The sequence below is a fragment of the Onychostruthus taczanowskii genome, unplaced genomic scaffold, assembly GCF_017590055.1.
Source record: "Onychostruthus taczanowskii isolate IOZ18803 unplaced genomic scaffold, ASM1759005v1 scaffold19, whole genome shotgun sequence".
Taxonomy (NCBI): domain Eukaryota; kingdom Metazoa; phylum Chordata; class Aves; order Passeriformes; family Passeridae; genus Onychostruthus; species Onychostruthus taczanowskii.
Window position 1 is genome coordinate 7,894,671 of NW_024499128.1, and position 11,092 is coordinate 7,905,762.

Genomic DNA, 11,092 nt, shown 5'->3' on the forward strand with positions numbered 1-11,092 from the left:
GGGTAGGAATTCTACAAGCACAGGATAAAACCCTTTCCTGCTCACCAGAATATACAACTGGAATAGGGAAAAATGGGCAAAAGATGGGAAAAAGTGGTAACATCTTTTATTTAACATCTGGGATGCTGAGATGGAGAAATTAAGGCTCAGAAATGTTTAAGTTTGTTCTTACATATAGAATTTATGGTTATAGGTTCAATTTAAAGTACAGTGCCATGTTCCAGTAGTTTAATTCATACTGTTTCAGCTGTGTGCAAGTGTGCTTTGCATATCTGAGGCTGTGACTTGTGTAAGAGGCAATCTGGAGCAGAAACCTCTGGAGATCTCTCCCTTGCTCTGTGTGTGATTGGCCAGAAGCTGTTTATCCCATATCCCTAAAGTAGAGATCCAAAGACTTAATTACAGTTTCTCCCAATGTAACTGTAATTTTTGCTGTTAGCTAGAAACCAGAGCTGTCGTTGCTGAGCTTTTGCTCTTAAAATGTTTATCACACTTTTCTGATCCCCCAATAAAGTCATTATTACGGCTGTTATTTTTAGCTACATATTTATGTTCAGCTCCGCAGGACACAGTTGAGCAGACAGTTATTTATTCCAGGAACTTCACTTGTAAATTACATTACATAATTGCAGAAGGTTTCATTTTACCCAGTATTATGAGCACTGCAATTATGACCACTGAACATGTATTGTCACAGTTACAGTGACAATACATGTTCACCAAACCTGGTGGATACAATATTTCTGCATTTGCCTTAGTTGCTTTCCCTCCCTCTTTGTCTCTCTATACTCTTTTTTGGTTTTGGCTTGATTTTTGTAGGTAAAAACGTGCAAAAAAATAGCAAAAAAAAAATCTTTTGACCATGTACAAGGTGCTTTGGCTCACTTTAAACATAAGCCATTTTATTCCTATTTTGTCAAGTAAGACGTGGATTAATAGGTTTCCTTGATTTTCAGTGTTCCTAGGCTGTATTTCAAGACTTAGGGATGAACTTGAATTACAAAACTGTTCTCAAGTACTGAGCAGCTTACATCAGCCAGAGCAGGGCAATACAGAGTTAAGGCTGCTAGTTCGGATGAAGATCTTTATCTTGCCATTATGAAATTCCAGACATCCACGCATAATCCTTTATTCAAATTTATTTAGAGGTCTCAGATAAATTCAATTAAAATATTTGATTAACTATGAATCAGGCTTTTCTGGAGAGTAAAATGCTCAAGCAATTAATTTTTCTTTCCATTTTACATTTCCTGAATCAATATACTTTGGTTAAATCACGTTGGTTACTTGTCAGACTTCTTCCCTACAAGTCCCCAGCTTAATTAGTCAGATTCTCATTAACATATGCCCAACCTCTGTCTTGTATTTCATACTGACCTTAAAAGGCAGGCATTAATTAATGCTTAATGAAAAAATAACAAAGATCCTAAATTAAGCTTTTAGAAACAACTTCCACAAGGCCAGCAGGCAGCAGATTGAGGGCAGGGAAGGAAGAGAAGAGGGAGGTGCTGGGGTGAGACTCATGTTCTGGGGGGTGAGGATGAAGAGGGAATAGGGAGCCTGAGGAAGGCTCAGGGGCTGACTTGCCCCTCTGGCAGATGAAGGGCAGCTGAGGCTGTTTGTTTGGAGAGAGAGCTGCCTCCAAAGGTGAGAAATGGAGGTGTGACCTCTGGGTACCTGCACAAACCAGGCTGTGCACCAACACAAGCCTGTAGAGGACCCTCTGGGACTCCCTTTCAGGTGGCTCTGTCACTGCATCTCCATCCCCAGTGACAATTAATGGTCATGGGGACACTTGGTGCCTGCTGGCAGAATATCCCTCTCCATGCACACATACACAGCTCTTAAATGAAACAAGCACTAAGTGAAATTGATTTCATAGGAACAGGCTGGGAGCCCATGGTTTGCACCCTCAGAGGGTGATTATTGATAATATTCATCAATCACAGGACCATGGAACACCCTGAGTTGGAGGGGGTCATCAGGCTCAGTGAGTCCAGCTCCTGCCCCTGCACAGGGCAGCCCGAGGATCCCACCCAAGGATCCCACCAGGAGCATTGTGTTATCTCCCAGACCAGTGTGGGGATGTGTTGGAAGAAACCTCACTGCATTTCCACTCCTGGGCCACCTCCCTTGTCCCATCAGGTGTGGAAATCAGGGCCAGGGAGCCACAGGCAGCTTCAGAGCACAGTGCCCAGCATGTCCCTGCTCCCATGGAAAAGTGACAATGGCTGTGAGCAGGCAGGTCAGTGGATGCATTAGGCTGTGCTCAGAGGGAAAGCAGATTGCAGAAAAGTGCACTTTCAGGCAGTTTGGACTTAAACATGAGAAATGGAATTAGGTCAGTAATTATTTAAATTAATTTTATGTCCTTTGCAGCAAGGCAGACTGCAGTAGCCCTGCTACTTTTACAAATGAATGGTAATTTGCTAGGAAAAAAGAGACATATTAATGATGTCAGCCTTCATTTTGGAAGTAATTGAGGCAGCAGCTTAAAGAAATCAATGTTACACAGCTAGTAAGCACTATGTTTTTGTTCATATTAACCAATTCCAAGGGATTATGGATTTTTTTCCCTCTCAGCATACAATAGCACTTCTGAGTTACCTATTATTTTGAGCAGGTAAATGAAAGATCTTTTTATGCATTGCTGTAGTAAATATTCAGGATTCTTTCCAGTACTCCAATTGCACATGCTTGCTAAATGTCCTCTATTAACAGTCATGCACAGCTGAATAAAAGAATTGCTCTGCCGAGCAATTTGCTTTAAGGTATCCCCCTTGTTCCTTTTCTTCCTGAGAAGAATTATTGTTCAGCTATCAGGAGGATGCACAGAGAATTTGCAGATGAGTACACAGACACTCTGATTCTTAATTGTTGTAATTAGTTGGAGTTTCGATCACCAGGCCATGATTTTTGCCTGCATTTCATTACCAATCACATCCATTCCTCCTCAGATAATGAAAATCAGACACTGCAACATGGGATTCTCTTGTCTTTCTGGTGCTTTGGGAAACAATCTTGGTTAGTAGTGAAGAAGTGTTTTGCATGTTGGCAATGCTCAGCATTTGGACATTCCAACATGTATCAGCATTCCTCCCTGTCTGGTTTGCCAGCACTGCTGTTGTTCCATTCCAGCCCACCCTGCAGGAGCACAAATTCCTGGCTGTTGCTCCTTTTGCAGGTGTACTTATGCAAGAAACACCTTTATCTGGTGAGAGGAACATATGGTTTGGGCAATTTTAGTGCGAAGAGAAGGACTGTGCCCCAGTAGGGAGCTCATCTCCCCTTTCTCTCTTGTTTTTACTTCGGAATGCCAAACCCTGCTCTCAGCGTGGGATTGCCATGAAGCGCTGGGCTTGTGGCTCTAGCTGGAATTTCACCCTCAGCCTGCTGTGCAGAATGTGGGTCACCTACTTAGGTTTCAAAGAGCCTTGCTACAGCACCTTGAAGTCTTAAATGAGATCTGTGGTTTTCTATATTTGGTGCCTCTTTTTTTCCCTTACATTTTTAAGAAACCTTAAAGATGAATGTTTCCCCTGATAATTCAGGCTGCTTCATCTTATTGCTGGTATGTAAGGACTAGGGCAGACATAATAAGATGTCTGTTCTGTATCAATCAAGGCAGTTAATTTCTTTAGCAGTAGCTCGAGATCCAACATCCTTTCACCTCCACTATCCCCAGAATTTGAACAGGAGCTGCGGGGAGTAGGTACCACAGGTCTGAGCCCATGGGGGGGAACAACTGCTGGCAGAAAAAGATTTGCCATTGAATGTAACTTGTCAGTGAGGAATACACTTGTGGTTTTGCTGCAAGTTCACCGTCTTAATGGCAGGACACATCTTGCCATGCTCAGGGCACTGGATGCTGAGCAGGTGATGGAGCTCCGTGGAGGATCAATAGCTGGAAGGTGCTGGCAGGGATGAGTGGGATGAGTGGCAGGCAGCACATGTGCTCACTGCACAGCCCTGCAGCAGCAAACAGCAGCACTGCCAGAGCCCCCAGCTCTCCTCAAGTTTTACCTGGATACCAGTGTGTGATTACTGCCAAGTGATTAGCCCCAGTTGCTTTCGTTGACAATACAGAGCAGGGTTTCATTGTTCCCCAAGCTGAATACAGAAGCAAATTATTAAACAGAGTATTTATCTTCCCACTGAGCAAAATGCTGTGTTTAATACAACTCCTTTTTCTTGAAAGGTCAGATTTACATAGTGAGCAGCAGAGGCTGTGATGGTGTGGGGGACGTTTGCTGGGCCTTTTGCTCTTTACAAAACTGGTTCTGCAGGAGATAAACGAGCACTGGCTTCCTGCTGCCAGGTGGAAGGCAGGTCATGGAGACCCTGGAAGATAAGTTATCTCAGGCAGTCAAGATAAATCTGCATGGTTCCCTCCCTCCACAGATGAGGGGGTGATGCTGACACAGCTGAATTGAAGCCCAAGCCCCACTGCAGCTTCAAATCAGCAGAAACAATTTTTAAGAGAGGATATTCCACTTGGTAAAACACTTAAATTGCAAACTCGGAAGTACAGATATGTTGAGTGATCACTTCCTTCCTTTTGTAATTTCTGTTCTTCCTTTTCTCTTCCCTGAAGTACTTTTATTTTCCTTGAGTAATTGTCAACAAGCTTTTTGGCCACAGAGTAAATATTTGTGAACTTAGCCAGGATATATTTAACTGCTATGATCCAGCCTTGTAAATATAAACATACAGTTTGGGTAAGTTGTTCCTGAGCATGGATGGATGGGTGGCCCTCGTGAGTCAGCCACTACAAGCTGATGCAAAACGGCTGTCTTAGAGTGAAGTAATCACAACTTTGTGGACAAATCAGGTGGCCATCAACAGAGAAAGCTGGGACATCAGTGGAAAGCTGGAACAGATTGTCAAGTACCAAAACATCGGCCTTGTAGTGTGGTTATTTGGTACAATTCCATGGTTTAACAGCCAGCCCCAGATAATGCAGTTGATTAATCAAAAGCATCACGAGGACTTTTTGCTGTTCCATGTTCCCCTACTTCTCCTTCCTCAAACACAGCTCCTTGCTCTGTTCCTCCCTCCCTCCTGTCATCCTCAGAGTTGTCCCCTGTCCTCCTGACTCACCATCTGCCACTGGCAGTGCCCCATCTCCCCTGGGCACTCTGCTGGATGGGGTTTGGGCTGGGGATGTCACAGTGACATGCAGGGCTGTGTGCTGCAGGGCATCACTGCCATGCAAACCCACACTCACCTTCCTGTGGCAGCCAGAAAATTACCTCCTGCTGCTCCCAGCCCTTCCTGCCTCATTTACACTGAGCCTGCCCAGAGGCAGAGGAGCTCAGAAACAATATTTGAATTTAGAGGCCTTGTGGGGAATTAGGAAGCAATGTGACTTCTCAGCTTCATGCATTACCATGAGGAAAAGGCACAGTCTTCCTCTAATGACATTTTATGTGCATAAAGCAATGTCACAAGAGCTGTAGCACACTGGCAAGAGCAACAGTGTACTCCTATTCCTGTTCACAGTCTGCTCTTGGTGGGCTTTGGGGATGAGCTGCTCTCTCTCACCTTCAGTGAATTCCTGTGGGCAGGATGTTCTTGTAAAGGCGTGGGTGTTCCTGTTGGTACAGAAGTATGTGGTGGCAGTTTTGGGGAAGTTTTAAGGTAACACACGGTCCAAAACCTGCTGCAGATTCTTTTTCTGTGGTTGTTGGAGTAATGTGAGGTGTGGAGGAAGGAATTAGTGTTTGAGATGTGTGCTGACAGCGTTACATCCATGCTATTTCCACCTTCCATGCACACCCCCACAGGACTCTGGATGGTAAATAATTCTCCTTGCAAAAACTGTCAGTTCTTCTCATACCAGCAAGGAAATGAATGAAATGTTCTCCAGTCTTAAGAAACAAGCCAAGATTTTGAGAAGTGACTTAATTTTGGGCACATGCCACTTGTTCAGCTCTGGGATTTGGGGTTCCAGCCTGGAGTAGCAAACAGCTCCCAATGAATGTATCAGTCTGGGAAAACGAAAGGAGAAAGGACAGGATTTAAAAAAAAAAAATATGTTTGGGGAATATAAATAGACTGGAAATAGTCACAAAGAGCTTTGCACAGGGCGTGATCCCAGCCACTGAAATAATGTCTTTCTAGTGGTTTCAGTGGAGGAAAACTATGTGTGGTAACAGGAGTTTGGATTTATTTCTGCTCCTACATACATCAGTGCTTTTATGAATTCTCAATACTAATTTAAGGGTAGGCTTTAAAGCTCTTTTCCTTTCTTTACCAGCCAACAACATCTGCTTCTATGGGGAATGCTCCTACTACTGCTCAACAGAACACGCCCTGTGTGGGAAACCAGATCAGATCGAAGGGTCCCTGGCTGCTTTCCTGCCTGATTTGTCACTAGCAAAAAGGAAAACCTGGAGAAACCCCTGGAGGCGTTCCTACCACAAGCGCAAGAAAGCAGAGTGAGTAGTGGTGAGCAGAGCTGCACGGGGTGACAGGGAAATAACCCAGTCCCTGGCCCCAGGAGAGCAGCTGGGTTCTCCCAGCCCCTGGGAAGGGACAGGGCACTGCACGTGCCAGGAGCTCCAGTTTATGGTCTGAACCTAAAAGGACCGTCAGTGGCACAATTCCCTCATGGGACAGGTACCTCCAGTGGCACGGACAGGATGCAACGGGACCTGTCCAGTCCTGTCAGAGGGAGAAAGATGCACTGCTCTCAGCAGCCCTAAGCAAGTCTCAGCTGTTTGCACCATATGACTGATGGTGCAGCTAGTCTCCTAAATCCTGAAGCAGACAGTTTTCAGTCTTGTGATTTTCTTCCTTCTTTGTCAGTGACAATCTTCCTTGCTTGCCTGCATTGCTGGAATTTGCTGCCTCTAGCTGACCCTGCCGTCAATCGAACATGATAAAAGTAGATCTTTGCAAAATAACATTTTTTTGTAATTTTCAGTATGCTTTGTATGTCACATAAAATATCAAAATATTGCCTTTTCCAGATGGGAAGTTGATCCAGATTATTGTGAAGAGGTTAAACAAACACCTCCATATGACAGTGGGACCAGAATTCTGGATATAATGGATATGACAGTTTTTGATTTCCTAATGGGTATGTTTCATCTCTTTCAAAAATTAAATGCAACATTTAATTAGAATAAGAACCATTTCTTTCTGCACTGCTCTGCATAGCTCAGCAGTTTGCTAAAGCGTGGCTGAAGCTGCATTTACTGTATGTGCTTTTCTAGATGATTATGAGAAAATGCAGATTTACATGGTTATGTATTCCCATCAGTGCAGATTAAAGGAACAAAGATGTTCAGAAATGCAGAGTGGTGATGAATGCAGGTCAGGCCAGTCTCCTTCACAGTAGTGAAGGGCTGCACAGTTTGCTTTAGTGAGTGCTTTACCGCTGTGATATATGGCTCCTGGATGCACATGCAAGGACTGCTCATTACTGGTGCTTTGTTTTCATCCTGCAGGAGTGTTCTCTGCTGCTTCTCTATGAAATGTCAGGATTGGGGGGGAAGAAGCATTGCTTTGTCACAAAGGCAGCTGTGGATTGTATCAGGAATTTTTCTGTTTATGTAACCTGATCTCAATAAAATAATTACTTACAGCCAGGTACTAGTGGTACCATTCCAAGCCTAATTCTCATTCTCATATGAAACCTTCCCTGCTGCAGCAAATACACCTCTAAGTTGCCAACTTACATCCTTGATCTTTGGGCACAAGACAGCATGGACACATCCTGTGCCATTGCCCCCACTGAGATTCCTGCAATAGGCTGCAGCAGGAGAGGCCAGGTGACAGCTCAGGAGCCATATGTGGCATCTATAAGTAGCTCAAGACCCCTGCCAGGGAGACAAAATTCATGGCTTGGCAGCAGTGCTCTGCACATTGGCCTTAAAAAGCAGCTCACACAGGGAGAGCTGTGCAGCTGTGCAGATCAGCACCATCCTCATCCATATCTCACAGACATGATGCTGTTCTGGCTTCCCAGGCACTCAGCAACTGGGGCAAACTTCTTACCAGAGGAAAACCAGGATGTTTGGTTGGGGTTCGGGAAGTTGAATGCAGCATTAACAGAGTGATCAGGATTAACACCCCTGCTCAAAGCAGGCATTTTCTCCCTCCCTGAGCAAAGCCTTGCACATGTCACATGGACCAGGTCTGCTTCACACGCCCTGCTGAGCCCAGGCTGTTCCCTTGCCACAGGGAACACAGCTACCCTACAGGTGACCAGGCTCCCCAGGCAGCTGGGATGCTGTTGTGCTGGAGAGGGGTTTCCTTGGTGTACCCCAGGAGGGTTGCAGGAGGAGGGGAAGGTTGGCTTTGTGTGCTGATGGGCCTTTTAGAGCTGAAGTATAAAAGCCACAGAGAGCTTGAAAAGCTGCCAGAGGTTTAACAACCCTTCCAGTATCACACACTTTGGGGTATCCACAGTAAGAGCAAATGAGCTCTGCAGGTTTGCTGCTTTCTCTGCTCTGTTTTTGGGGAGCACTGGGCTTTTGCATTGCCCTGACCTGCAGACTCAAGCCAGAGTGAGAATGGTCTTTTTTCTGCTCTTTGTCCCATAGGTAACATGGATCGACATCACTACGAAACCTTTGAGAAGTTTGGAAATGAAACTTTTATTATCCACTTAGACAATGGAAGAGGGTAAATACCTTTAATAATCCTTCTGGGGTTAAAGAAAAAAAAAATAGTCAGTCTTTGCCTTTGTTACATTCTTGCTCTTATCTTTAAATAGGTTTGGAAAATATTCCCATGATGAACTTTCCATTTTGGTGCCTTTAAACCAGTGCTGCAGGTATGTTTTCCCTCTGGAGGTGTTTCCTGGTTTGTACCATTGTTTCCACTAACAGGACTGAAAATGTTCAAGTGAATCTTTCATTGCCCACTGTGGAGAGGAGGAGATGGAGTGATCCTGCCCAGCTAGCCCTGAGCATTGCCACTGCCACATGAAATGCTCTGTGGGACCAGGACGCTGTAGGAGCACGGCTGTGAGCTTTAAGAGAAGCTTTAAGACAAAATACAGATCCCATGGAAGTCAAGTGACAAAATCTCAGCTTGTTCACATGCTTCTCAACAGCTTTCCTTGGTGCCCATGGCCAGGGTTTTCAGAGGGTGCCATTTAGAGTTTCAGCTTTTCAGGGTGAGCTCTGTGCCTGTGGGGACTCTGGGCAGCCCTGCAGGGTGAGCCTGAGGAGCCTCTGCTGCTGTCACATGTGTCCCTGCTCAGTGACACGTGTGTCACACGTGTCATTGCCATGAGGGACATGGTCTTATGAATGCTGCACCAGCTCCACTTGGTGCCTTTCCAGGTGAGGGATGTGGGGCTGCCTGCACTGTCCCCTGGATCTGTCCTCCAAAACCTCTGCACCCCTAAGGGCCTCAAAAGATCAGTGGCCAAGTGACAATGCCAGCTGCTCGCTAGGACTGTGACAGTGCCTGGTTCTCCTCATTTCAGATCACAGAATAAGGCTCTTACACTATTATTGTAATTCTGGCCATAAGCCTTTTAGCACTGTCGAGATCAACAGTGATGGAAATAACTGATTTGCATTTTTTTTCTCCTTTTCTTCTTAGAATCAGGAAGTCTACCTATCTGCGATTACAGCTGCTAGCCAAGGAGGAGTACAAACTCAGTCTCCTGATGAAAGAATCTTTGCTAAAAGACAAAATAGCTCCAATCCTCTACCAGCCTCACTTGGAGGCGATGGACAGGCGGCTGCGGATTGTGCTCAAGGCTGTCAGTGACTGCATAGAGAAGGATGGGTATGACAACGTGGTTGAAAATGACTTTAACATGGATGTTAACACTGTTACAACTGAGAGGTAGTGAAATGGCAAGACTACGTTTTTACCAGCTGAGTCAAGAAGATTCAAAGAAGGAAAAGAAACAAAACAACAACAACAAAAAAATAAAGTCTTGCAAAAGACTGTGTATGCCACTTTGTGAATTCAGTGAATTCAGAAATGAGATATAATTGTTCCCAAAGTAGGTAAAGTGTAGACTCTGCAAAGGATTAGTTCATTAAGAAAAATAAGTCTAATGTGATGCTTTTCATTAGTTCCTGAAGAGAGATTATGAAAAGATTCAGAAAATACTCAATCACGGACAGACAGCAGTCTGATAGCAAAACACCTCCTGTCCTTTTTGTATAGAAAGGAGGCCTTTACTTAATATTTTGTATTTATATATGGTATATCTATGAAACCCCAGACCTACCTTCCAAATTTAACTAAGAGGGACAGCATAGTTTTGTGACTCACACTTTATTTGTGGTGACAGTCCACTTAGTATTTTGTGTTAACCCTTTAAGTGCTCTAATCCACTGTATCTTATTTAAATTGAATGCTTATTTTCCCCCCAGCTACTCAGCATTTAAAGGGTTAAGGCATTATGAACTTTTAAAGGCAAAAAATAATAATAATAATTATGATAATAATGATAATAAATACAGGGGTTACCAGAAGGGAATTTCACTAATTGTGCTTTGACAGGAATACTTGAATGTTGGTTTTACAAAGTGATGTAAAATGACAAGTTGTACTATTTGTCCATAAGGAGGTGGCAGCTCTTATCTTTCTAGACTATCATAGCTGAGCTGCTACTTTTCAATTTTGCTTTTGATAGTTTTGTGTAAATATATACATATATGGGTAAAAAGCTGCTTTCAGCAGCTCTAGGCTTACTTTTGCAGCATTTTTGTGGAATTGTTTGCAACGTGGTAAAAGTGCAATAAAGATATGCAAAATGTGTAGCCATCTTGTCTAAATAGATTCATTCATCTTGTTCAGAGCAGAGCTCTGTGCACCAGCCAAGTGTCCCAGAAGTGGTTGTTTAAATTGTCATCCCCTTTTGTAGCAGCAGCAAATTGAGCTGGAGCAGGGAATTGGAGATTAACTAGTGATTAATGCACACTGCAATGCCAGTAAGGGCTGGGGTGTTGAAAAGGGTTAATCTTTCCTATGAAAGCATTGTTGTGTCTGTCATTTCAGCATCCCTTCCTCTTGCAATTATGGGTGTAGAAACGAGCTGTGGAGCAACACCTCCCAAACATTTTGCCTTGACATATTGCCCAGAGGATTTAGAAACACCAGTGCCTCTGAC

General features: G+C 44.0%; 1 protein-coding gene across 1 annotated transcript in view; it reads left to right on the plus strand.

Moving 5' to 3' along the window:
- Positions 1–10,751, plus strand: part of FAM20C (FAM20C golgi associated secretory pathway kinase) — a 57,367-nt gene extending 46,616 nt beyond the window's left edge. Inside the window, 5 exon segments of the mRNA XM_041401977.1 lie at positions 6,260–6,440; positions 6,975–7,084; positions 8,553–8,634; positions 8,726–8,785; positions 9,565–10,751. Of these exon segments, the coding sequence (XP_041257911.1) occupies positions 6,260–6,440; positions 6,975–7,084; positions 8,553–8,634; positions 8,726–8,785; positions 9,565–9,817 (686 nt within the window). The 3' untranslated portion in view covers positions 9,818–10,751.
- The last annotated feature ends 341 nt before the right edge of the window (positions 10,752–11,092 follow it).